This window comes from Neocloeon triangulifer, unplaced genomic scaffold (genome assembly GCF_031216515.1).
Source record: "Neocloeon triangulifer isolate White Clay Creek 2 clone unplaced genomic scaffold, ASM3121651v1 ptg000013l, whole genome shotgun sequence".
NCBI lineage: Eukaryota > Metazoa > Arthropoda > Insecta > Ephemeroptera > Baetidae > Neocloeon > Neocloeon triangulifer.
The window spans coordinates 7,789,528-7,813,369 of NW_026775555.1; the positions used below are offsets into that span (position 1 = coordinate 7,789,528).

Consider the following 23,842-nt stretch of genomic DNA (forward strand, 5'->3'; position numbering starts at 1 on the left):
AGTAATGAAGGAAAACAATACTTTTATTTTTACATAATGGAAATTTTAAAAACAATTCTTTAAATTGTAAAATCATTTGCTTGAAATTAATAATAATATTGATTCAGCTCATGGAGTTCATCAAAAATAGCTTTTTCGCAGGAAATCTTAAAATAGAAGCGTTCCGGGTAACAAATATACCTTCTCCAATTTCCAAGAGAGAAGGTGCAAATCCTGGAAATGTAGCTCAATCTTGTCAAAGAAATTACACAATTTTAGTCCTTTCGGGAAAACGGGTTGAAGACACGCGTTGTGGATTCCAAGTCTCGCGCGTCACAAGTTTGCGCCGAGCTTTTGTGGCGACTAATTCAATTAAATGTGCGCAAAAGCGGTAACTCGATCCATTCCGCGTGCCTGCATTAAAGAGGCTAATTAAAATTCTGGTGTGAGTGTATATATTGGGTGCGAAACCCTGGTAATGCGCGCCACTTAATTAGCGAGAGTTCAATTAACAAGTCAACAGTTTCGTCTTGAGAGAGAGAGAGAGAGCTGCTGGTGATATAATAATATGCAAACGGCTGCTTTGAAGCCTGAGCCAAATCTAGATAGAGCCGGAGGGCAAAAGCTCCTCTGACTGATGGCAATCACGTAAAATGCACTTTCATCAACAGAATTTATTTCCCTCTCTGGCCCGCCGCGGGCTTCTTCTCTCGCGTCTGTTTTTCAAGAGTGCGCATTCGCTTTTTGAAACATCAGCGCGCCTTTGCAATTTCGTATTTTGTGTAGAGCTCTGTGGAAGGAAGGGTCGTGGAATTTACTCCAGTCTCTCGGCATTGTTGCAAACTTTTGCCGTAATTCCAACGGATTCCCTTTCAAAGTTACTCTGATCTTCTTCGGAGTTTCAGAGTTTGATTGAGTTTCAGATGAATTTGGCATACATGAGGGTTCTTTCATGTATATGTCTAAACATCCTTAATATCCCCAAATTGTCTTCTTTGTTTTGGAAATTTCTTGGCTTTAAATATATCAATAAGTTTGAAGTAAACATAAGTTTAAAAAGCTTATATTATATCATAAAATGATATTTAGATATTCAATAATACATTAATTAAATTTTAATTTGAATTTTATAGCTTTCTATTTTTAGGCTAATTAAAAGTTGAATGCAGATAAATAAAACTGTAGACTCCCCTAATCTTTAAATGCATTTCTGGAACATTAATTATCCTTCATTAAAAAATCAAAAGAGATGCTCTGAAGTTTTATTTATTGAGATTGCAATAATTATATTCTAGCTTTACAATAATAATAAAATATATTGTTAAGCGAGAACTCAGCTTACGTTTCATGAAATTAAGTGTTAAGGCAACTCATTCATTTAATTTTAAAGCGTTTTTTCTAGATATTAAAGTGCTTCGAGCAATGATTTGATTATTTTCTCAATTTTTCAATAATACGAGAATCAACGCAAAATAAAAGCAAAGCAAAAAACTTAGCTTGCGTTAAGGGAAATTAAGTGTTAAGGCAGCTTTTTCGTTATTTAATTTTAAAGCTTTTTTACTAGATATTAAATTGGTCCGAGCTATGATTTGATTATTTTCTCAATGTTTCATTATTGCAAGGATTTGCGCTAAATAAGGGCAGGAAAAAAATTTAAGTAAAAAAGCTAGTTAAAAATTCTTTCTTGATCTCCAGAGAAAATAATCAATCTGTAAAATAAATCCTATTCACGAAAAATCTATGTTAATTTTAATAGAACATCAAAGTTAAATTAAAAAAAAAAAAAATGTTAACTTTGCGGTGCTCGTTTTAAAATTTTCCAATTCATGTATTCTCTCACAACAGATCAAAAAAGGATAATTTTCAATTTACCTTCTTGATCTGTAATGAACTCAAAATTTTGTGAATTTCCAAAACTTTTTGAACTTGCCAATCGGAAGTTTCTCATCGTCGTGTTGAGTTTGCTCCAAATCTAAAGCAATCTCTTGCCAAGTTTCGGCTGCAGATCGATTTTCGATTGCGCAAAGGCTTAATTCCGCAACCCTCTCTCTTTCACTGTGGGGTTTCGCGTTTCTGCAGCTCTCAAAAAAGCAGAAGGGCGCAAAAACACGCGTGGAGAGAGCGCACAGCATCCTCGTGGAAATCTTAATCCGAGCATAAAGCTCGCGCCGGCTGAATTTGCACCGCGGCACAACGAAGGCTTTTCGCCGACGTGCGTCTGCAGATCGGAACAAAAGCCGCTCGAATCCACCCCGAAAGGGTTACGTTTCCGATGCCTGCATTTTTGCGCGCGTCTTTTGTCCCTGCGCTGTCGGCAAGGGATTTTTTGCCGGAGATGAACGCGGAGAAAAACATAATGGAAATCGACGCGGAACTGTCTTTGGCGAAGAAGGAAAAAAAGGGGGATTTTTTCAAGGAAGAGGAAAAAATGAGGCACATCGCTGGCTGGAAAATAATGCGGCTGCTGATTCAACAGAAATTAAGCTGTCAATCGATAAAAGCTTTTACAACTGCTGGCAAAGTGCCTTTGTTTGTTGACAGAAAATTAAAGAGTAAGCAGGGTTTTTAAGTAGAAAATAAATTAAACCTTGTGTTTATCAAATGCATAAAATTTTAAAAATTTAAATAAAAATTATACTAATAAAGTAATAAAACTTTTTTTTGCAAAATTTCAAGGTGGGATTAATTTGTTTTATAAAACGCGATGATTACAGAAGAGTTTCTTATCTTTCCAAAAATTTACTACATTATTAAGAGTCAACCGTTGTTTAAAAGCTCCAAAAATCTCTACCTAAAAAATAAAATATTGTAAAATATTTACATTCAACAATATTTTTTCCACTTTGCAAGATATCGAGCCAAGGAGAAGTGCATTATAAATCTCCAATTGGGCAACGAATTGAAATTTATTGGAGCACTCGCAGGCAAATTGCGTTAGGTTGAAATAATAAATTCGGCCGACAAATGCACTCTGTCTCAATCCTGGCGATGTCGAGCAGATCAATAATTTCAATTCGGTGCTGCGAAATGCGGCGCTCTCAAGAGCAGCGCGAAATAAATTCCCAAAACCCGTCTAATGGCGCACTGCACACCCCCGGCGGGAGGATGGAAACATTTATTATTTCACCCCCTCGTGTGTCCGCGATGAAATATCTCCGGCCTCGTGGAAATGATCCAGAGAGAGAAAGAGATAGGAAGCATCTCCTTACTTGAACTCAATCGAGCCGTTCATCTTCGCAGGTGCCAGGATCGGGCCGGCCCAGGGCCATGTCCACCTCCGCCCAGGCTGAGGTGCTCTCGGGAAATCACCACTGGTACGCCAGCTCGCACGCAAGACCCACCTATTGCAACGTCTGCAGAGAGGCCCTCTCGGGTGAGTAAATCACAATTCTTTATGCCAATTGTGCATGAAAATTACCAGAAACGTATTTGTTTTGTTTTAATTATTTTGTCATGCCTTTAAAAAATGATTAAAATAAATAATTTCTCTTTTAGAACAGTCAAAATGTATCAATTAAGCTCAAATTTACAATTATTATTTGTAATTCAAGAAAATTAAAATGATTCGTTTTGTGAAAAATCTTTAAAATCTACTAAAGTATGAATTTATATTTTAATAATTTTCCAATGGCTAAAATTTTATTTAAAAAAATATGCAAGGAATTTAATTTGCTTGAAACATTATCATTATTAATTCAATTTACACTTAATTAGGAATATGTAAAAAAAAAAATGAAAATTAATAATGAAAAACGATTTTTTGATTTATGTTTTTCCATATCCAGTTGAATTCGGTGAAATGTCTATAAAAAAAAATGAAACACTTATTACAAACAAATTAATGCAACATAAATTATTACTTGCTATCTGACAATGAGTAGAAAACACAACTGAAACAAGATGAATAACTCATGTTTCTTTTTTATCAAAAAGCCTTGCGTGTTAATAAATTTGCGACTAAAGTGCTTTTTTGCGTGTTGCAATCACCTCTGACGAAACATGTTTTGCTGCAAATTTCAGGGGTGACATCGCACGGTCTGTCATGCGAAGTTTGCAAGATGAAGGTGCACAAAAGGTGTGCGTGCAAAACGCTCAACAACTGCAAGTGGACCACCCTAGCTAGCGTCGGACACGACATCATCGAGGAGGCAGACGGGGTATGTACCTGATATAAACGCGGCGTAAATTAATTCGGCAAACTCGGGCAGACCATTGATTTTTAATTAGCTAAGCAAGCGCAGGTAAATCGGTGGTTGATGGGATTGATTCGTGTAATTAGTTAATTAGTATAATGGTTTGCGCCGAGGGATTGATTAGGGAATGTCATGTGGTGCCATTTTGTTAATTGTGCCAAATGAAAACAATTGATTTAAAGGCTCTAACGAAAAGATTAGTATTTCATTTTAGTGCCAAATTATGTTAATTGAGGCTCAATGAAAAAATATAGTTTACAATTTTTTATTAAGACAATTAGCTGCATGGGTTTCTTGAAAAATTTAAAATTAGTTTTGTCAGAGAATGAAAAATAAAAGAAAAATTAAAAATAACAACTGCTGATATTTTCAAAATCTTTATTTATTTATAAGGGTTGAATTTACATATAAATAAATACAAAACGTGATTAAAAATAAAAATACAACATTTTACTTCTTCATAAATCACAACTAGCCCAATTAATTCAAATTTTCAGGGAACAAGAAATACTCAGAATTGGCTTCTTTATTTTTTTTTCGTCTTTTTTAACAATCAATTTTTAATCATTTATTTTTTTAGTATGTTATTATTAAAAAATAAAATGTATTCAACGAAAGGCCTCTTTAGTTTTGCAAATTTCCGCTAGCTTTCTTTTTTAAAGTAATTAATAAATTTTCTAATGATGATGTTTCCAGAACATCACAATGCCTCACCAGTGGATGGAGGGCAACCTGCCCGTTTCGGCCAAGTGCAGTGTGTGCGAGAAGACGTGCGGCTCGGTGCTGCGACTGCAGGACTGGCGGTGCCTGTGGTGCACCGCCACCGTGCACACGGCCTGCCGCCCCCAACAACCGGTCCAGTGCACCCTGGGCCCGGCCAAAGTCAGCGTCGTGCCGCCCACGTCCCTCCACTCGGCCGGCTCAGAGGAGAGCTGGGACGTGGGTCACGGGCCAAAGTTGTCCTCACCCCTCTTGGTGTTTGTCAACTCGAGGTCTGGGGACAACCAGGGGCTGCGTTTCCTGCGCCGCTTCAGGCAACTCCTCAACCCGGCGCAGGTTTTCGACCTAGTCAGCGGCGGACCTGCACTTGGGTAAGTTCAGAATTGGATAATTATGTTTTTTTATCTAGATTTAAGATGGGAAATTCTGGTTTGAATGAAAAGTTAAAGTATATTAATAATTTATTTCAATTTATACTTTCACAAGGAACAAAAATTAGTTTTTAATTGTTAATCACATTGATAAAATTGAAAGCGAGCTCTGGTAAACAACACTCTAAAACTTATAGCAATAACTTAAATATTTAAAAATTAAATCAGAAACTAAAATGCAGTTTATTTATTTCTTCAAAATTATGGATCGTTTTTTATCTGAACAAATTAAAAATTCGGGAAAATTGAGACTCTTTTTGTTACAAAATAGTGAAAATTCAAAACCAAATATTGAGTTAGATCGCACAAGTTGAAATTATATTAAAACATGTATAAAATTTCACCTTCAGTATAATTCTGTAAGATAGAATCGTTCCATTTCTATTTCATTTTCCTTTTGCTTATCCATTCTATTTTGTCGCCTTTTTCAACAACAACTTCTATTTTGCAGCCATTCCATTTCCATTTCTATTACGTCGTCAATTTTATTAGTTGTGCCATTTATTTATTTATATTTAATTTAATTATTGCCTATGCTTACAGTGATTTTCAAATCATTTTTTTCAATATATTCGAGTCAATAAAATTAATAAATTTATATGAATTATTTTATTTTGAAAGAAAATGTATAACATAATATTTATAGTTTGCGTTATTCTTAAATAAGTCTCTCGTACCTCCTTAAGCGCAAATCTTTTTATGACTCATAATTAGAGGGGATCAAGGATATTTTTTTCTTTAATAAAGCTAAATCAATTTATTAAAAATTGGTAGAATTCAAATACGATAATAATATTTTATTTAGCACATTAGCAAACATGTATTTTATAATATTTAGTTAATCGCGTGCGCTGTTTCGCAGATCGATTTGACTGATTATAAAAATATTATACGTAATTGCTCAACTTTAATTAGTGAAGTTAATGCATGCATGTGGAGACAAATATTAGGACTATTTTAGAATTAAAAAATACTTATTCAGTAAAGGGAATAAGACCGCTTGCAAATTTAAACGAACCTTACTTACAATTAGTTTTTAAAAAAAAAACTATTTAAATAATTTCAAGGAGCATCCAGCTGGGTTTTGCGCTCCCGCTCACATGTCAAAAATGCTTGCTTTTAGGATATGAATTTAAATGAGAGTACCGTAAATATGAAAAAATTTAATCTAAAAAATTATTTCAGTGTCATAATTTAAATTTGCACGGACACCTGAAGTATCCAATCATAGAGCTCAAGCAACAATCAAAATATCTTTCATTGTTTCATTGTTGTGATGCGCGACTTAGTCGACCATCCACGCAGTTTATATACCGTTTTTGAAATTCCAGTTGTTGCCGGAAGGCCAGCCCAGTGGGTTGAGAACGCGCGCTCGGTAACTGGGCGGGCAGTACTGCACTGGCCCGCGAGTCACTACCGGGGCGGGGTTCGAAACCGGACTGGGCTGCCCTTTTTCACATGCTTTTTTACGTCAAATTCAATTCGAAATCACTTTTTTATTGAAAATTATTGCATATTTCTAAAAGAAAAAATTTTAAATATATAAAATTAATAAAATTTTGGTTATTAAATTTTTTGTTGGTGTCGTATTATAATTTGCACTGACACCTGAGATACCCAATCACAGAGCTCAAGCAACAATCAAAATATCTTTCATTGTTTCATTGTTGTGTTGCGCGACTTAGTCGACCGGCCACGCAGTTTATATACCGTTTTTGAAGTTTCAGTTGTTGCCGGCAGGCCAGCCCAGTGGGTTGAGAACGCGCGCTCGGTAACTGGGCGGGCAGTAGTGCACTGGACCGCGAGTCACTACCGGGGCGGGGTTCGAAACCGGACTGGGCTGCCCTTTTTCACATCCATTTTACGGCCAATTCAATTCGAAATAACTTTTTTTATTGAAAACTATTGCATATTTCTATTTAAAAAAATTTAAATATAAATAAAATTGCAAAATATAGTTCTTAAATTTTTTCGAACACGTGTGCCGTTTGTCGCTCAAAACGTTCGCGTTCCTTTTTTACGTCCAATTCAATTGGAAATCACGTTCTTTATTGAAAATTATTGCATATTTCTATAAAAAAATTAAATATCTATATAAATAAATAAAAAAAATATTTGTTTATTTGCTCAAGCAACAATCAAAATATCTTTCATTGTTTCATTGTTGTGTTGCGCGACTTAGTCGACCAGCCACGCAGTTTATATACCGTTTTTGAAGTTCCTGTTGTTGCCGGAAGGCCAGCCCAGTGGGTTGAGAACGCGCGCTCGGTAACTGAGCGGGCAGTACTGCACTGGCCCGCGAGTCACTACCGGGGCGGGGTTCGAAACCGAACTGGGCTGCCCTTTTTCACATCCTTTTTTTACGTCAAATTAAATTCAAAATCACTTTTTCATTGAAAGTTATTGCATATTTCTATAAAAAATTAAATATCTATATAAAAAAATAAAAAAATTTATTTGTTTATAAACATTTTTTGGAACGCTTTTGGAGAGGACTCGATTTTTAAATGTTCTTCTCCTCAAGCACGTTATTATTAAAAACACTTTTTATCATTTTTTATTTCCAAATCGTTGCAAAAATTTTACGTTGAATGATATAAAATTGTTGGGAGGGAAACATTGCATCATTTGGCCAATAAATGAAAAAAAAACCTTCCGTGGTTCCTGACATCTTTCTCAGGTCATTCACCAAATGGCAAAAGAGTCCAAAAAACTAGGCATTTTCGGCTTCCTCTTGTAACAAGCTTTCCACCGGTGTGCCATTTTTTGCATCAAACAAACAGTTAAGATAATTCTTTTCAATCCTGGAGTAACGAAAAAGATTTTTTTTATATGACTGTTTTCAAACGCAAATTTCTCCCGGCGGAATTGTAAATTGACACGCAATAAAATGCACACCGTTGGAAAGCTCTTTTTTCTAGATTCAGAATCCTGAAGCCAGCACCATTTCTTTTAGAATTCTGCTCGATCTCTTTCTGGCCAACATTCACTCCCTTTTCGACGAGTAAATTTTGATTTGATTCCAATTTAGTTACTGTGACCATATGCATCACGTCAGGCAAGAAAATTTTGATGGAGATTTTATTCTAAAATGAAACTATATAAATTATAATTCAAGTTAAAAGATAATTTTATTTGAAAAATTGAAACCGGGCGAACCTCGTTGCAAAGAAAAAATGAAAAAATATAAAGGACAACTGACCCCAAAGGCGACCTGCGGTCTGCTGGTACTTTAAAACCTAGGGTTTCTTGTGTCCGACTAAACCTAAGTGGGTAGTCGGACACAAGAAACCCTAGGTTTTAAAGTACCAGCAGACCGCAGGTCGCCTTTGGGGTCAGTTGTCCTTTATATTTTTTTTCATTTTTTCTTTGCAACGAGGTTCGCCCGGTTTCAATTTTTCATGAAATCCACCTCGAGTGTTACCATTCAATTTATAATTTTATTTGTCTTTGTTTTTTTTCTCATTTTATTAAAATTTTGTTGGTTTGTCAAAAGAGAAAGTAAATTAGCATTAATATTCATTGTCACTATTCTCAGTTAACCAGGAAAAGGGCAATGACCCCATACCAACAATGGTTATTATTACGCAAAGAGTGCCCAGCTTGTGCCATAAAGTGTTGCAAACTCGCATGAATGTAATTGCAAAACTTTCATTTAATTTGCATAGCACATCTCCCTGGAGGCAACGCGGCTAAAAACGACTCTATCTCTGTTGCAGACTGAAACTTTTCCATCATTTAAAACCATTCCGTGTTCTTGTGTGCGGAGGCGACGGCTCAGTGGGCTGGGTCTTGACCGAGATTGATCGACTTGGATTACATGTGAGTTTCCACCCTTTTTTCTCTTGTGCATCCCCCACAGGTTGTTATTATATAAAATTTCTATTTTCGTCTCTGAGCTCTCGAAAAAGTCGATGATTAAAAGTAGCGGGCCGCGCATTAATTAATTCCGAGTGCATGTCACACGTCGAGGGCCTCGAGGGGTGCATTTTAATTAAAAATTCGCACCACTCTTGAACATTTTAATGAATTCGCAGAGACACTGCCGAGTGGGCGTCTTGCCCTTGGGGACGGGAAACGACCTGGCTCGAGTGCTCGGCTGGGGCTCGGCGTGCGACCATGACGCGAATCTGCCCCAACTGCTGGAGCGCTACGAACAAGCCACCACCAAAATGCTGGACAGGTGGAGCGTGTTGTGCCTTGAGAGAGAAGTGGTCCAGCCTGGCCAAAGCAATAAGGGCGCCCAGCACGAAGGCCCCGACCTGGGCAGCATCAGCTCGGTAGTTGAGGAGTCGGAAACGGGCGAGGGTGAGGAGGTTGACGAGGACGAGGAGGAGGTCAGCGGCGTTGGCGAGATTCCGTTTGTGGACATGCCGGGACCTAGTTTGGAAGAGGAGTTGGAGGAGGACGCAATTGCAGCAGCAAAGTGAGTTAAAATCATTCATTAATTCAACAAAATTAGTTTTAAACCATTTAAAAAAATTTTTAATTATAAAAATTAAATTTCATTAACCATAAATCAACAGCTCTGAAAAATTTGGTTAATTTATTGAAGAAACACTGAATTTAACATTTTAAAACTAGAGGTCTCAGCCGCGGCGTTTTGCCCGGCGGCTGGCTGAGCCCCACTGATGTGAGCTGCGTTTTGCCCTCGGCGGCGCTGGCTTGTCATTTTGCGTGGCGGCTGGCGCGGCTGATGGCTGAGAAATCGAAATTTAATTTTCCCTCCCGGTAGATTGTAATTTTGCTAGCAATTGCAATTTTGCTAGCTATTGAAATTTTGCTAGCAATTGTTATTTTGCTAGCAATTGCAATTTTGCTAGCAATTGTAATTTTGCTAGCAATTGTTATTTTGCTAGCAATTGCAATTTTGCTAGCAATTGTAATTTTGCTCGCAATTATAATTTTGCTAGTAATTGCAATTTTGCTTGCAATTGTAATTTTGCAAGCAATTGTAAGTTTGCAAACCATTGTAAGATTTACAAAATGTAGCCTTCGGCTGTCGCGGCTCGGCCACAGCCGCGGCGGCTGGCGGCTGGTCACGTGACCCAAAAAATCGCGGCTGGCTGAGACCTCTATTTAAAACTCATTAATTATATTTTTAACAATGATATAGAAATTTAGAATAAAAATAGGCTATATTAATAGGTAGTGTTTTAAAGAATTTTTAATATATTTTTAAGAGCCTATCAAAAACAAAACCATTTTCCCTCAAAAATCATACCTTTTTCAGGGACACCTCACTGTCATCCAAAATTTAATTTAACATCCAATTCTTTGTAAAATTTAAAGGTTGTTGTGTGATCGAGCCGAGAGGTTTTTGACACTGGCTGAAGGAGAAGAGGGCGATGAACTGACCATCAAGGTGGTTGCCTTGAAAGCAAGTCTGACAGCGTTGAAGGGTGCCCTGCACGACCATGATGACGCCATCACTGCCGACAAGAGTCAGCCCAACGGGCAGAAATTCCCTCACCGCCGAACAAGCTGCCGGAGAAAGGTGATTATAAACTTTCAGTTTAAAAGTAATCGGCCAAATTTTGAACCCTGAAGGTGTGGTTCAAGGTGGTGTCCAAGGCTGATAGTCTGGAGACTGCACTGTCAGAGGTCAGCAACCTGATTGAGCTGAAGCAACCTCCAGAACTGGAGGAAGACGAGGAGGACGGGCCAAGGTTTCCAGTCATATCCGCCAGCATGATTGACCCTGCGACGTCATCAACACCTTTCCTGCCCCCTTCCTCTTATCTGGGCCCTACCCTGACCACTAACTTCCCCCTCCTAGTGAACCCTGTTCACTCCAGACCAGCGTCTCCATTCCAAGGTCTCCGCATTCCATCACCCCTTATTGACTGCCTTCGTCCCCCCTCCCCTGCCTCTTTTGAGGGTTTCCGCCCCCACTCCCCAGGATCCTTTGGTTCGGATCAGTGGATCGCACCGCCTCCGAGCATGTTCGCCGATGGCCTGCTGCCCCCCACATCTGAAGCAGGCTCCCCACCCTGCAGTGCGCCCCCGATCGAGGTCAGCTCTCCCCCTCCTACTTCTGAAAGTGGCGGTGGGGGCATCGAGTTGCCCTGCGTGGTGGTCAGCGCCCCGTCACCTGAGCACGACGCGCCCTCACCCTTGCCGTCGCCTGACGAAAACCTGCTCTTTGACCCTATTTTCTTTGCTGAGTACCGAAGGTCAAGTCACGATGGTACCTACGGTCGCAGGAGCAACGCCACCAGGAGGATCAGCAGCGGCTGCTTGTTTGGAGAACTGCAGGCGCCTAACTCGCCTGCCCCTCACCAAAGGTCGCCTTCACCCAGGCACAGCATCTTCAATCCTAATCCAAGAGGAAGCCTGTTTTCACCAAGAGGTCAGAAACTCTTTGCAATTTCAACAAATTTTTTATGAAGTTTAAATTTATTTTACCAGGGTGGACCTTTAAGGTTATAAAATTTCAGTGACCTTCATTTGACCCCTGAACTGTTTAAAAAGTGTGTCTCTGCAAAAACTTTAATTCAATTGAATTCAATATTCAATGTAATTTTTCTTAAACGCTCAAGCATGGAAATTGCTCATTAAATTTGTATTGAGGTCAGGGTTTATTTAACCTTGCAAGATACTTTAGCACATGAAAGTTTTTCAACACTCCTCACATTTATTCTTCATATTTTCAGGAAGTGTTGCTGAGCAAGGTGAGACAAACCGGAAACTGCCCATCATCAATCCTTTGGTGCGTTCTCCGGCCTGGCCGAACGTCACCGGAGGCGCTTCTGGAGGTCTTGGCTTCATCAGTCAAGCCCTCTTGGCTAACGCAGACACCCTTTGCGCCGCCGTTTCTCCCCTGATGGACCACGACGACAGTCTCCTTGAAGGATTCTACGAACGCTGCGTCATGAACAACTACTTTGGAATCGGCATCGACGCCAAGATCTCGTTAGCCTTCCACCAAAAGAGGGAGGAACACCCTGAGCAGTGCAGGTCCAGGGCCAGGAATTACATGTGGTATGGGGTGTTGGGCTCCAGAGAGGCGCTGAAACGCTCCTGCAGGAAACTGGAGCAGCGCCTCACCCTGGAGTGTGACGGCCAGCGCATTCCTCTACCCGCTCTGCAAGGCATCGTCGTCCTCAACATTCCCAGCTTCATGGGCGGCACCAATTTCTGGGGCGGCTCCAAGAGTGATGAGTGCTTTTTAGCGCCTTCCTTTGACGACCGCGTCCTCGAGGTGGTAGCCGTCTTTGGATCAGTGCAGATGGCAGCTTCAAGGATTTTGAGTGCACAGAGCCACCGAATCGCCCAATGCTCATCAGTGCAGATTTCCATCATAGGAGAGGAGGGAGTTCCAGTACAGGTTAGTTTGAAGACTTTGAAGCTATCTAAAAAAAAAAAATATTTATTAAATTTAAAAAAACCCCTAGTGATTTTTAAAGGGTTAAGTTTATGGGTAACAATTTTAATTTTATGTTTCTCAATGAGTCCTAATCAAATAATACAGAATTACAAAAAAATTCATTGAAATTTTTTTAATTTCAAATTATTTCAATGATTAATTTGAACTTGAATTTTAAATTTATTAAATTTTAAAGTTACAAAAAATTCATTAAATTTTTAAATTACATAAAATTTAATTTCTGTTTAATTATTAATTTGTAAGTTCTTAACTTTTAAATTTATTAAATCTTTAAATTACAAAAAAGAAATTAATTCTTTTTATTTTAAATTTTATTCATCAATTTATTCCAGGTTGACGGAGAAGCGTGGGTCCAACCACCAGGCATAATTCGCATCATTCACAAAAACCGGATGCAGATGCTGTGTCGCAACCGCGCCCTGGAGAACTCGCTGCGTTCGTGGGAGGAGAAGCAGCGGCAGCTGAGCCATGAGAAGCCTCTTCTGCTGGAGCCACAGAAGTGCGGCGCCCTGCACAACATCAGTGACGATGAAAGGTTGGCGCTGATCCGCTTCATCGAGGCGGCCACCTCGCTCATCAAGTGCGTGAAGCTGCTTTTCATTGCCAACCACTCACTGCCCGACTCGCTGTACACCTTTGCCGAAGAGGCCAATCGCAAACTGGAGGCGCTGCACCCGGGCGGAAAAATGGTCGAGTCTTCCGAACTGCCCGTCATGGTGTCACACATGGTGGCCGCCTGCCGAGAACTGCAGGAGGAAGCGTGCCACATTGTGTCCGACCTGCCCAAGGCGGAAGACGAACTCACCCCCAAACTGAGCGCAGCCCTGCTGGCCATGGCTTCGCAGCTCCAGAACTGCCAGACAGACCCCAACACTGGACTCATCTCATTTTTGACTGATGACCAGGTATTGTTTTAATTTAAAAAAATTAATTTTTAATGGATAAAGTTTTATTATTAAGTGTTAACTTAAAGATAAAATTATTGAGGTTATTAGAAATAACATTAACTTTTATACAGAGATTTATCTTGAGCACTATTGAGAATCGTTTAATTAAAAAACAATAAATATCAATATATTGAGGGAAAAAAATTATTTTATATTGTTTTAATCTTTCAGAGTAAGAGTAGATCTTCACCCTTGCCTGGTCTTGGCTGGTTCAAACTTAAAAATCTGAGACGTGGATCAAGCACCGAAGATGCAAGTGGCAAAAGTCCGCGGGTCGGCAGGGCATCTGTGGAGACTTGGGGTGCCCAGGAGGTTGCAACCTGGCTGACTGCTCTTGGGCTTACCGAGTACAGGTAAAAATACTTTAATATTTCCGACTTTTCAAATGTTAATCAAAATTAGTAATAAGTTAAATTTAATTTAAAAATAAAACATTATTTGGAGAAATATGCATAATGCAAAAAATGCAATTATTGTTAATTTATTTTTTAATTTTTTGTTTTTGTTTAATGTATAAAATTTGATCTATCCATTTTTACTCTTTATACTTCATGGTTTATAATTGCATTTTAGGGACAACTTTACCCAAAACGACATCCAGGGCAGGGAGCTGTTGTCCCTAGGTCGGCGAGACTTGCGCGAGTTGGGTGTTGAGAAGCTCGGCCACGTCAAACGAATACTGCAAGGAATTAAAGATCTTCAAGCGTCATGAATCTAGTCAAACATCGAAAGCCGATCATCGAATTCTAGGATTTTGCGTCGTCACATTATTAGATCCAGTAGGAAAAGGGGCAGCGTTGGCCCCTTTTTGAGTACAAATGCATGCTTAGGTCATCTCTGCAATGCCTGCACACACACATATTCACTTCGAGGGCATTTTCTCTATATTAAAAGTAATTAATCGCCTCATCAATCGCGCGCACGAAGCAAAGCACACAGAAAAGAAAGCATTTCTCAAACTACTGCCTGTGACAAATCAATCATTTTTTTATTTCGAATGTCTTCAATGTACATCGATGTTGTGATTTATATTCATATAATATATATAAATTGTTCACAAACTGTTTCAACACAAACACAAGCATCATTGGCATAAATTATCATTAATTACTCCTAACAAGACTGCAGAATTATTTGTACGGGGATCGAAAAATCTTCCTTGAAACAAGACGAAAGTGAAGAATCGTACCTTACGTTTTCTTGAATGTAAAAAAAAAATAAGAAGGAAAGTGACAAAAGAAGTGTTCTGAAATCCACACTTGGGCAAATTTTGAAAGAATCCCTTTTAATTGAGTGTCAGCTGTGATAAAATGTTACCCTTCTTGATGTCTGCAGAGCAGTGGATGCATTTGGTAGTAGAAAACAATATTGAAAAGCACACTTTTCAAAATTCATTGAGTTGCCCCACCGAATTGAATTACTTATGTACTTGTGCCAATTGTGAGGAGAAAATCCTTTAGAATCCACTGTCACTGCTACCAAAAACAGACCAGCAATACATTTTCTTACACACAAATAAACCAACCCAGTGATCCATATTGACCTTTTGAGACAAACGTGAATGTTATCAACCGCAATATTCGATGTACCCTTGTCGTAGAAATGCTAGAGATCTGGAATTTGGTTTCATCTCTAAACAACTAATCAGTTCTCATATTTTAAAGGGAGGGTATTTGAGTCTTAATTTTAACACAAATCTCGTTATTATGAGAAGTAGTTCTCTCAGTGCACAAAGTTATAACCTCTAAAGGCAGTATTATATAATAATATAATATCTTCATAGCACACACAAAAACAAATTTTAACTCTTGCAAGGGTTGCTTCTCTTGAAGTAGAATAAGAAATTTCTCTCTCGAAAGCCTCTTTGACATTCCACAATTAAGTATTATAATCAATGCGCTATTAGTTTTTACGTTTCGAAAGTAAACACACAAAAATTAAATGAATCACACTAGATACAGAAAGGGCCTATACGACGAAGAAATGATTTTGCTGTAATTGAGTAAGGCCTATTCATTAATTACCAATGAGTTTTTATTACATCTCTATTGATTATTGCCTAATACATAAAATATTTATGACTTGTCTAAGAAGAGTGAAAAATAATTCAATGTAAGAGATGAAGTTCTTGACCACGATACGCTTATCTACTGTCCCGTTACGATGAAAAGCCTGTGCTGTAAGCCTCTAAATATTTACTTAAGGTTAAGAATAATAATGAATATATCCTCGGTGTTCCTAAGTGTTGTGTAGTGACTAGAGTATAGCGAGTAGATATTTTTGAAGCTAATTACGAACCTGCAGACTAACTCTCGACTTTCTCTGCTTCGATTGAGACTTAGACTATAGGTTTGATTGTATTAGACTGATTGGACGTGTTGGAGAATTGATAATGGAAAAAAGTAATTTTGATACGAAAAAAAACATCTCGCTTCATTTTGAAGAAATTTCGTAGCCTGCAAACATTTTTTCTAACATCTTGTTTTGAGCAAAATTAATTGTTGTTGAGAAGTTGTTGAAAATATATCCAAAGTAATAATAACATTGCACTCAATCTACAAGTTTTTGGCTTTGCATGAAGTTTTAAAACTCTACACAAAACTAATTTTCCATTATAAAATTCTACACATTTGAAAATCTGCTAATAATAATAAAAGTACGTTAGAGACTCTCCCAATAAGCTATTTACCAAGTAAGGAAAACCGCATAGAACTGATAGAAGGAAATCTCTTCTCTATATTAATGACAAACTTTTATCTGCTCTCTTTTAAAAGCGAAACATTCTCTCGGACTATAGGGAAGAGAAAAAGAGCAAGAAGATGTGTCTTTCGTCTTAGGAACAATATGTACTTTGACCCGATTTGCTACTAATTTTCTACTTTTTCTATGACGCAGCAAACAAGTCTTGACTGTAGAGTTAAAAATACCTTCCTTAACTAAGTACGAAACACTCGAACCTTTGTTGATGTGCTATAAATATTGTGAAAATTAATTGCCTTCCTTCCACCACAACTTGTGTGAGAATTCTATGTACTGCCTGCATACTTGTGTGAAAAAATCTTCTACAGAAAAACCAAAGTGATGTCAAAAGGAAAATTGAAAGTTTAAAAAGATCAGGCGAAAGGTATCACCAAATTTGTGTAAATTGTCCTAAAGTGTTCTTACTCTGGTGAAATCACGCAAACTGAAAACGAACTTCTCTCTTTCATTCTGTATCTCTATCAACCGAAATGCATTTAAAAATAATATATTGTTTTGAAAAAGTGCGATTTCTGTTTTCTCTCTACTAATAGTTTTTTCATATCATGATTTTGACGATTGTGATAAAATTTTCAAACGCTGCCGAAAGTATAGGAGCGCAGGTTGTGTAAGCGACGACGACGATTAAAATATATACGGAGAAAAGTGAGAGTAAAAAAGTCACTTAAATAAAAAATTTCAAACGAAGCTCTACTCTTGCAGCATCTGATTCTTGTGAGGAAATAAATAATATAAATAAAAAGTGAAGAAAACTTCTTCGAATTCATTTACATCAATACGACTTATTAAAGGAATAAAAATCTTGCGCGCGGACGCGCAACTCGCGCCTTTCCGAATCTTCTGTAACGAACAGACGATCTTCAATATTGTACTTCTTACTGTTGCAGTTACACAAATAAAAACGCAACGCATTTGTTCCTCTGAATAATTTCATTGTTCTTATTTCAAAATGAACCATTTTACTGATGTGTATTAATAAATCAGCCCAATATTCTGACAAACCAAAAGAAAATCAGGAGATAAGCCAGTATAAAATTATTGTCTGGATATTTAAGTCTTTTAAATTAAATTTTATAAATATTAATAAAAAATAAAATATCCAAATTTAAAAAAAAAGTTCCTCAACCTTAATAATTTTTTATAACTTTTTAATACACAATTTATTTTAATGCCCATATAAGAAACCAAGAATTTAAATTTGTTTAAATTTTAATGACGATGAAAACTGATATTTTAGTTTGTATTAAAAAAAGCTCATTTTCCCTGAATCGATATAGAAAAAAACAAAAAGATACTGCCAATAAAACTGGCCATCCCTTTTCTTTTGTGGTGTCTCTGTGTAGGATTTGCGTCACTTGTTGCCTTATTAAAATTCCGCGGCTTCCGCTTCGTATGCCAGCACGGTAGTCACATAATCCAAATGGCAAAAGATCGGAATAGTAATTTTACTCCTTATTCGATCGTCGTCACAAACAAACAGAGACTGCATTGCTATCGCCTAAATATTTCACCCGTTCGTATTTTGCGCTTCGGGCTATTCCATTGCACAGTCGATTAATTTGGTAAATTTATATTATTAATTGCTTTCATTTTATTGAGTTAAGTGGACACTTTTCGGCGTGACAGGTGCACCAAGGTTTTGGTTAGTTTCTCCGCTGATGTGTCACAGCAGGCGAACATTTCTGAGAGGTAGTGACGTTTTCAAGAAGTTCTCTCCAAATTTGACCTTTTAAGCAATTTTAGTTTCTGGTCACCCCGAAATCAAGAAGAGAAGTTAAGAAGTAAGGGGGAATGGATGGATTTAACACTGAGTTTAATGTGGAATGTAACGGTAAACTGATAAACGGTGAGTGTCAATAAATTATTACATCATAATAAGCTTAAATTTAATTAAAAATTTATTAAATTCGAGTCTGATTACTCTGATTGAGTATTTAAAATTTTGAGGAAAATCATGGAATGTTTTTTCTATTTAATCTTATACATTTGAAGAGCTAATTAAAAAAAAAATGGAAATTAATTAATACTACTATGTTGAAGATAAACTTAATATAAGAAAAGGCTGGCTGCCAATTCTCTCCCAATGTGACTTTTCCATTGCTGTATGACTTTGTTGCGAGAGAATAAATGAATTGAAAAGGATTTTCCTTATTTCAATTGAAAATTTTAGCCTTCAACAAAAATTAGACTTCAATTAGATGAGTACCCATAGAAGGGATTCATATACCTTCATTTGCTAATTTTAAAACAAACACACGATCACGTCCTCACTCCGTTTGCAGCTGGAGCTAGATTTTAAGAGGAGATTTGCAAACCACCAAAATTCGGATTTTGCGATGCAGATCAGCTCATGGACCCTAGCTTTTGCGCTGGTGGTGCAAATCCGATGGACCTGCTCCATTCCCACCATCCCTCAATCACCCTGTCCGAACCTCTTCTACTACTACAGGGACACTCACACGGCACAAATTCTCGGCTCCCTGCAAATTCCGCCACCTGCAGATAGCACCAGAATCAATATAGCGGTGAAATTCATAGTAGCCGTTTATCTTACATCCGTGAGTAATAAAAAAATTTAAAATTATTGATATTTTTAAGTAAAAAGTTTTTTAAATTTTTTTTAATTTGCAGGCGTACGCAGGAAAAATCAGTCTAGCAGATGACAAAAATTCCGTGGTGAACAGACTGAGTTACGGCCAGCGTCAACCAATTGGATACTCAGTGCACTTCCCCATTCAAAACCCTTTACCAGTTTTAACAGAGCTGGTTGTGAATAATGAATTGCTGTGCAAAAACAACCCAGGTACGATGAAAATTAAAAGAGTTGAAAATAATTTATCCCTCTTTTAAATATATTTTTGGTAGAAATTGGGGGCACACACACAACCCTTTCGCTGGTGCACACCCTGGCGTCGGATATTCCAATAACTTTTAGCACTTATCCAAAAAGCACCACCTCGGAAATGCCACCAATGATCGATATACGTCACGATAATCGACCAGAGATCGAAGTCGAGTTTCATTCTCCGGATATTTTAGAAACGGGGATTCCTCAACCCCGGCCGACTACCCCTGGGGTGACCCTGACCAGAGTCTCGCCCCCGAAAATTTCAGGCCAAGGTATTTTCATCTGAAAATTAATTTAATTTTCCCTGGTAAAAATCTTTCTTTCAAGATGAAGAATGCGGAAGACCTGTGTTGCGGAACAACCTCGTCGTCCAAGGAAAAAATGTCACCAAGGGTTTGTGGCCCTGGCTGGCCGCAATTTTCTTCACGACGGCCAGCGGCCAGGCGTTTCAATGTGGCGGGAGTTTGGTTTCAAAACGACACGTCATAACAGGTATGAAAAGTGTAGACACAAGAAATAATGATATTGATAATTAGGAAAAAAAAGCTGCACACTGCGTCCAGCAGGATCCAATTCAATCCAAAGTGGTCAAACCACAACGTGTCACCATTTACTTGGGAAAACACAGTTTGCTCAATTTTGCGGAGAGGAATGTCCAAGCAAAAGAGGTAAAATTGCCTAAAATTCAATATAAATAAATGAATCACGTAACAACAAATGCAGGTTTCCAAAATAATCGTGCACCCGCAATGGGGTGAGGGTGACAACCACCACAGCTTCAACGATCTAGCAATAATTGTGTTAAAATCTCCTGCTGATTTCAATTTCAATGTGCAGCCTGTTTGCTTGACGGATTCCTTTTTGTCCCTTGAAAACTTTGGAAAGGTTGGTTCAAAATTTAAAAAAAGAAAAAAAATGAAGAGATATTGACTAGGTGGTTGGATGGGGGAAGGACGAACAAGGGAATATGGTTTCAAAAGAGCCAAAGCAAGCTACTATGCCGATTGTGAGCCAGGAGGAGTGCCTTCGGAGCAACAGGGACTTTTTGTACCTGACATCCAACACAACCTTCTGTGCCGGAGCTCGAGATGGTTTCTTTTAATAATATAATATATTGGCAATTAATAAATTTAATTTTTAGGGGGAGGACCGTGCAATGGAGATAGCGGTGGAGGGATGTACAGCCAGATGGTGGACCAACCTGGCCGGTGGTATCTGAGGGGAGTGGTCAGCCTGTCTCTGGGAGACCCGAAGACCTTCTCGTGCGACCTCCAAAACTTTGTTGTGTTCACAGACCTCAGCAGATTTCGAAATTGGATTGCTCAAGAAACGGGACTTTGAAGTGAATTGAATACTGGAATTGTTATTTATACGGGTTCAGTCTGAATTAGAAGTTGTGATTTCAATTTGTAAATTTAATCCGTTTATTCCGCTAACAATATTTTTTTTTTTAAATGCCGTTGTTCAAAGGCGAGCATATAGATTTTTATGCTCAACAAAAGGATGGATATACCATTTAAATATTATGTACAAATAAAATTATACCTTAAACTTGAGTCCAGCTCTGATTCTCTACATTCTACATCTCGTCAATAACAGCAACTCCCTTTGGAGGCGTCAAAATCAGAGAATTGTCAGAGTCTGATGGGAGAGGAAGAGAGGGGTTCACAGAACTGTCCTTCAGGGCGTGTTCAGGGTCTACCACTGGAGGACTGAACAAGTTGCTTTTCGGTGGACTGGATTCGGCTTCGGCACCAAAGAAGTCAAAGGCCAAAGCAGTGGTGCTTGTCAGAGGAGGAGTCTTGAGTTCGTCAGAGCTGTCAACGGATTTTCTCACTTCCTTTGGGCTGCTTGGAGGGAAGAAGTCGAAGGACAGAATGTTTGTGATCAAAGGAGCTTTGTCCTCTTCTTCCTCTTTACTCGTCTTGCTTGGTTTTTCCTCCAGACTATCAATCAAGTTCCCCACCACCTGCTGCGTGGAATCAACGGAATCGTCCTTGGCCATGCTGCCGAATTCTTCCTGGTCCTCAAATTCGTTTCCGACTTCAGCACAACTCTCCAGTGCTTCCTTGACCTTTTCTTTTTCCTCCAGGGTCTCTATTAGCGCAGGATCCGCCAAAATTTGCGGCTCGCCAAAATTAAACTGTGGATTTTCCACCACCTTTTCCTCCTGGGCAGGTTGGCCGAGGTTGACTGGCTGCTGGAAGAGGAAGCTTTTCTTCATCTTCTGCAGAGGCTCGGGAATTTCGAACTTGTCCAAACTGAGACGCAGAACCTTCCCAGTGTGCCGAAGTTCATGGAGGGCCAACTCGGTTCCAGAGTAGAAAATCTGCTGGCACGTTTCGCAGACCCTCTCTTGCAACTCGGTCTTTCCTCGGTGAGACGTCTTCGGGGGAGGCGGACTGACGCTTGGCCTGAAGGTCCTGGGAATGATCCTCTTTCTACTTGGGGCAGGTTTCTGCTTGGCCTTCTTTGCTATCGCAACTGCCTGCCTGGCCCTGAGCCGGGTGGACCGATCTGCAACCTTCACCTTCTTGACAGGCACCACTTCCTCAGTCTCCTTTGCTGGCCTCTTAGGAGGATTTGGTCTTGTTCTGGTCCTCGTCAGTTCCACGTCTGGCCAGAATTCCTTGACCTTGGGTGGGGAATTTCTGAAATCAACCTTCTTTGTGTTTTTGTTTGCTGGAGTTTGGACTCTGCTGGCAATTTTCAGAGCTGGCTTTGAATTTTCATTTCTTGACGGAGTCTTCGGAGATGGCTTGGGGGTGTTGGAAGTTGAGGGGCGACTTCTTGATGACCTCGGTTGAGTGACCTCTTTGTCTTCGGATTCTACTTTGATGGCCACACGCCTACCAGATCTTGTTGTTGCAGCTTTCTCAGTGACCTCCTCAATTTCATCATCATCAGATTCTCCTTTGATGGCCACACGCCTTCCAGATCTTGATATGGTGACTTTCTCAGCTGGTTTGCTTTTCGGGGCCAGTTTAGGTGGTGTTGGTGGCTCGTCTCGCAACAGGACTCTGTAAATTGCAAATGGAATTAAAAAAATTTTAGATGACATAAAATCAAAGCATTAACAAAAAAGCGGCCAACAAAAATTAATAATATTTACAAAACAAAAATAGTGAGTTTCATTCACAAGAAAATATTGTACATATTAAGTTTTTAAGGAATTATAAGCAAAGTATACAATTTTTGTGTGAAGATTGCATGCTAATTTGCAAAATAGAATAAAGTGAAATTAAACTAGTGCATTTAAAATTCATCAAAAAGTGCAAGTGATGATGATTTATAATTAAATACCGCTTTGGTTTCTGTGTTGAAATTTGTGAAATTTTCTCCTTGCTGATCTTTGGTAAGATACTGGAGCAGCAAGAACAAATAGAACAACAGTGTTAAGCTGCCCTTTATCAAATTTTACACATAATGGAAAACAAGTTCTCACGTTTGGTACAGCCACTGCAGAGGGTAGGCGCAGCAGGTGCACAGCTTGCATGGCGTTTTGAGGTACTTTTCAATGTTCTGGGCGTTGATGATGGGGTGACTGACTGCCTCCCTGGCACCTTCGATCTCCTTCAGGGCAACCAGTCCAGTGGTGACATTGCACACCAGGCAGCATTGTCTTTCGTAGCTGAACGCATCAAGTTTGTAAGACATGGCGTCTCGCACTTGGCGCACCAGAATGGCATGGTAGACGCAGCTAATGCAGCCACGGCTCTTGTCCCTCTGCAATAGATTAAAAGCCAGCATTAATTACGTGGAAAATTAATTTTTACAGCCTGCTAATGATATTAAATTGAAATATTTATCTCTCAAATTTAAGAAATAAAATGTTTCTCCTTTTTTCTCCCCAATAATTTTTAGACTAGGTTTTCAGCAAAAATTAAATGATCCTTAATTTAAGCAAAAATAACACTATGTACAAGAAAATGGGGGATAAGAAGCCAGTTATTATATTTTTTACATAACAACTACATTAATTTTTACTCTTATGTATGATAAAAATGGGAAATTCTCCTAACCACAAAATCTGGAAACAGGTCTTTAGGATTTGTGTCCCTAGGCAGAGGCACCAGGGTGGTGCCTTCAGCTTTACAACCGACGCAGAAGGTCTCCTCAGGTTCTGGTTTGCTCACAGCAGGTTTTGAAAGAGCCTTCTTTGGCAAATTTGGCGCCAACTTTCCTTTGGCCTTTTGGGCGCTCACAGATTTTGGGGCAGGCTTCTTCTTCTTCATCCTGCTATAAAATGACGCAAAAAATTAAAATCAGACCGATTATAAAAGTAAGAACAACAAACTTTCTTATTTGACCGCTGAAATCTGAAGGAGGTCGAAATTATTCACAACCAATTGAAGTGGAATTATTATTGCTTATTTCGTCTTTGGAAAGAGAAAGTCGTGTAACTTACACGACAGTATGATAAGACATTAAAATGTGAAAGAGTACATGAGAAACAAAATTAAATTACACAGTCAGGTGTTTGCGAAATCAAAACCTGGATCAAACATCAACAAACGAGATGCGAACTTGGGAATAAAATCGTCTCTCAATCTCTGTTTAAATTTTCAACACCA

General features: G+C 38.6%; 3 protein-coding genes across 8 annotated transcripts in view; 2 read left to right on the plus strand and 1 right to left on the minus strand.

The window, feature by feature from the left end:
• The window catches only part of LOC132198557 (diacylglycerol kinase eta-like), a 39,463-nt gene extending 22,124 nt beyond the window's left edge, over positions 1 to 17,339 (plus strand). For 2 of the 3 annotated variants that reach the window (XM_059622634.1, XM_059622636.1), the window contains 11 exons: positions 3,220 to 3,352; positions 4,000 to 4,136; positions 4,869 to 5,263; positions 9,043 to 9,145; positions 9,361 to 9,749; positions 10,616 to 10,820; positions 10,874 to 11,675; positions 11,980 to 12,653; positions 13,046 to 13,618; positions 13,832 to 14,013; positions 14,234 to 17,339. In XM_059622634.1, coding sequence (XP_059478617.1) covers positions 3,220 to 3,352; positions 4,000 to 4,136; positions 4,869 to 5,263; positions 9,043 to 9,145; positions 9,361 to 9,749; positions 10,616 to 10,820; positions 10,874 to 11,675; positions 11,980 to 12,653; positions 13,046 to 13,618; positions 13,832 to 14,013; positions 14,234 to 14,372 — 3,732 coding nt within the window. In that variant the 3' untranslated portion in view covers positions 14,373 to 17,339. The remainder of the gene's footprint in view (positions 1 to 3,219; positions 3,353 to 3,999; positions 4,137 to 4,868; positions 5,264 to 9,042; positions 9,146 to 9,360; positions 9,750 to 10,615; positions 10,821 to 10,873; positions 11,676 to 11,979; positions 12,654 to 13,045; positions 13,619 to 13,831; positions 14,014 to 14,233) is intronic. The other variant, XM_059622635.1, reaches the window with a different exon arrangement.
• Positions 17,340 to 17,826: 487 nt separating this feature from the next.
• Positions 17,827 to 20,818, plus strand: LOC132199045 (chymotrypsin-C-like). 2 transcript variants are annotated; one of them, XM_059623427.1, is made up of 11 exons: positions 17,827 to 17,982; positions 18,047 to 18,109; positions 18,155 to 18,266; positions 18,703 to 18,978; positions 19,052 to 19,223; positions 19,286 to 19,540; positions 19,596 to 19,760; positions 19,815 to 19,936; positions 19,992 to 20,153; positions 20,203 to 20,359; positions 20,410 to 20,818. In XM_059623427.1, the coding sequence occupies exons 4-11, from the start codon at positions 18,757 to 18,759 to the stop codon at positions 20,607 to 20,609; spliced, it is 1,455 nt and encodes a 484-aa protein (XP_059479410.1). In that variant the 5' UTR covers positions 17,827 to 17,982; positions 18,047 to 18,109; positions 18,155 to 18,266; positions 18,703 to 18,756; the 3' UTR covers positions 20,610 to 20,818. The 2 variants fall into 2 exon arrangements, with proteins under 2 accessions (XP_059479410.1, XP_059479409.1); XM_059623426.1 differs by having other exon boundaries at positions 18,164 to 18,266.
• LOC132199039 (uncharacterized) lies at positions 20,663 to 23,813 on the minus strand. Of its 3 annotated transcripts, none has more exons than XM_059623418.1 (5): positions 23,566 to 23,813; positions 23,291 to 23,504; positions 22,714 to 22,994; positions 22,572 to 22,631; positions 20,663 to 22,288 (listed from the first exon to the last, which is right to left on the minus strand). In XM_059623418.1, exons 2-5 carry the CDS (start codon positions 23,501 to 23,503, stop codon positions 20,848 to 20,850), a joined length of 1,995 nt encoding a protein of 664 aa, XP_059479401.1. In that variant the 5' UTR covers position 23,504; positions 23,566 to 23,813; the 3' UTR covers positions 20,663 to 20,847. The 3 variants fall into 3 exon arrangements, with proteins under 3 accessions (XP_059479401.1, XP_059479400.1, XP_059479402.1); XM_059623417.1 differs by having other exon boundaries at positions 20,664 to 22,288; positions 23,291 to 23,507; XM_059623419.1 differs by lacking the exon at positions 22,572 to 22,631 and having other exon boundaries at positions 20,665 to 22,288; positions 23,291 to 23,507.
• Positions 23,814 to 23,842: the final 29 nt, after the last annotated feature.

What these genes read in the sequence shown, in the direction of transcription:
- LOC132199045 (XM_059623427.1), top strand. Translation starts at nt 18,757, where the DNA reads ATGCAGATCAGCTCATGGACCCTAGCTTTTGCGCTGGTGGTGCAAATC. An exon ending in TAGCCGTTTATCTTACATCC is followed by an intron (nt 18,979 to 19,051) that starts GTGAGTAATAAA and finishes TTTAATTTGCAG; the next exon opens with GCGTACGCAGGAAAAATCAG. An exon ending in CTGTGCCGGAGCTCGAGATG is followed by an intron (nt 20,360 to 20,409) that starts GTTTCTTTTAAT and finishes TTTAATTTTTAG; the next exon opens with GGGGAGGACCGTGCAATGGA.
- LOC132199039 (XM_059623418.1), bottom strand. Translation starts at nt 23,503, where the DNA reads ATGAAGAAGAAGAAGCCTGCCCCAAAATCTGTGAGCGCCCAAAAGGCC. An exon ending in ACCTGTTTCCAGATTTTGTG is followed by an intron (nt 22,995 to 23,290) that starts GTTAGGAGAATT and finishes AATCTATTGCAG; the next exon opens with AGGGACAAGAGCCGTGGCTG. An exon ending in CTGCAGTGGCTGTACCAAAC is followed by an intron (nt 22,632 to 22,713) that starts GTGAGAACTTGT and finishes TTGCTGCTCCAG; the next exon opens with TATCTTACCAAAGATCAGCA.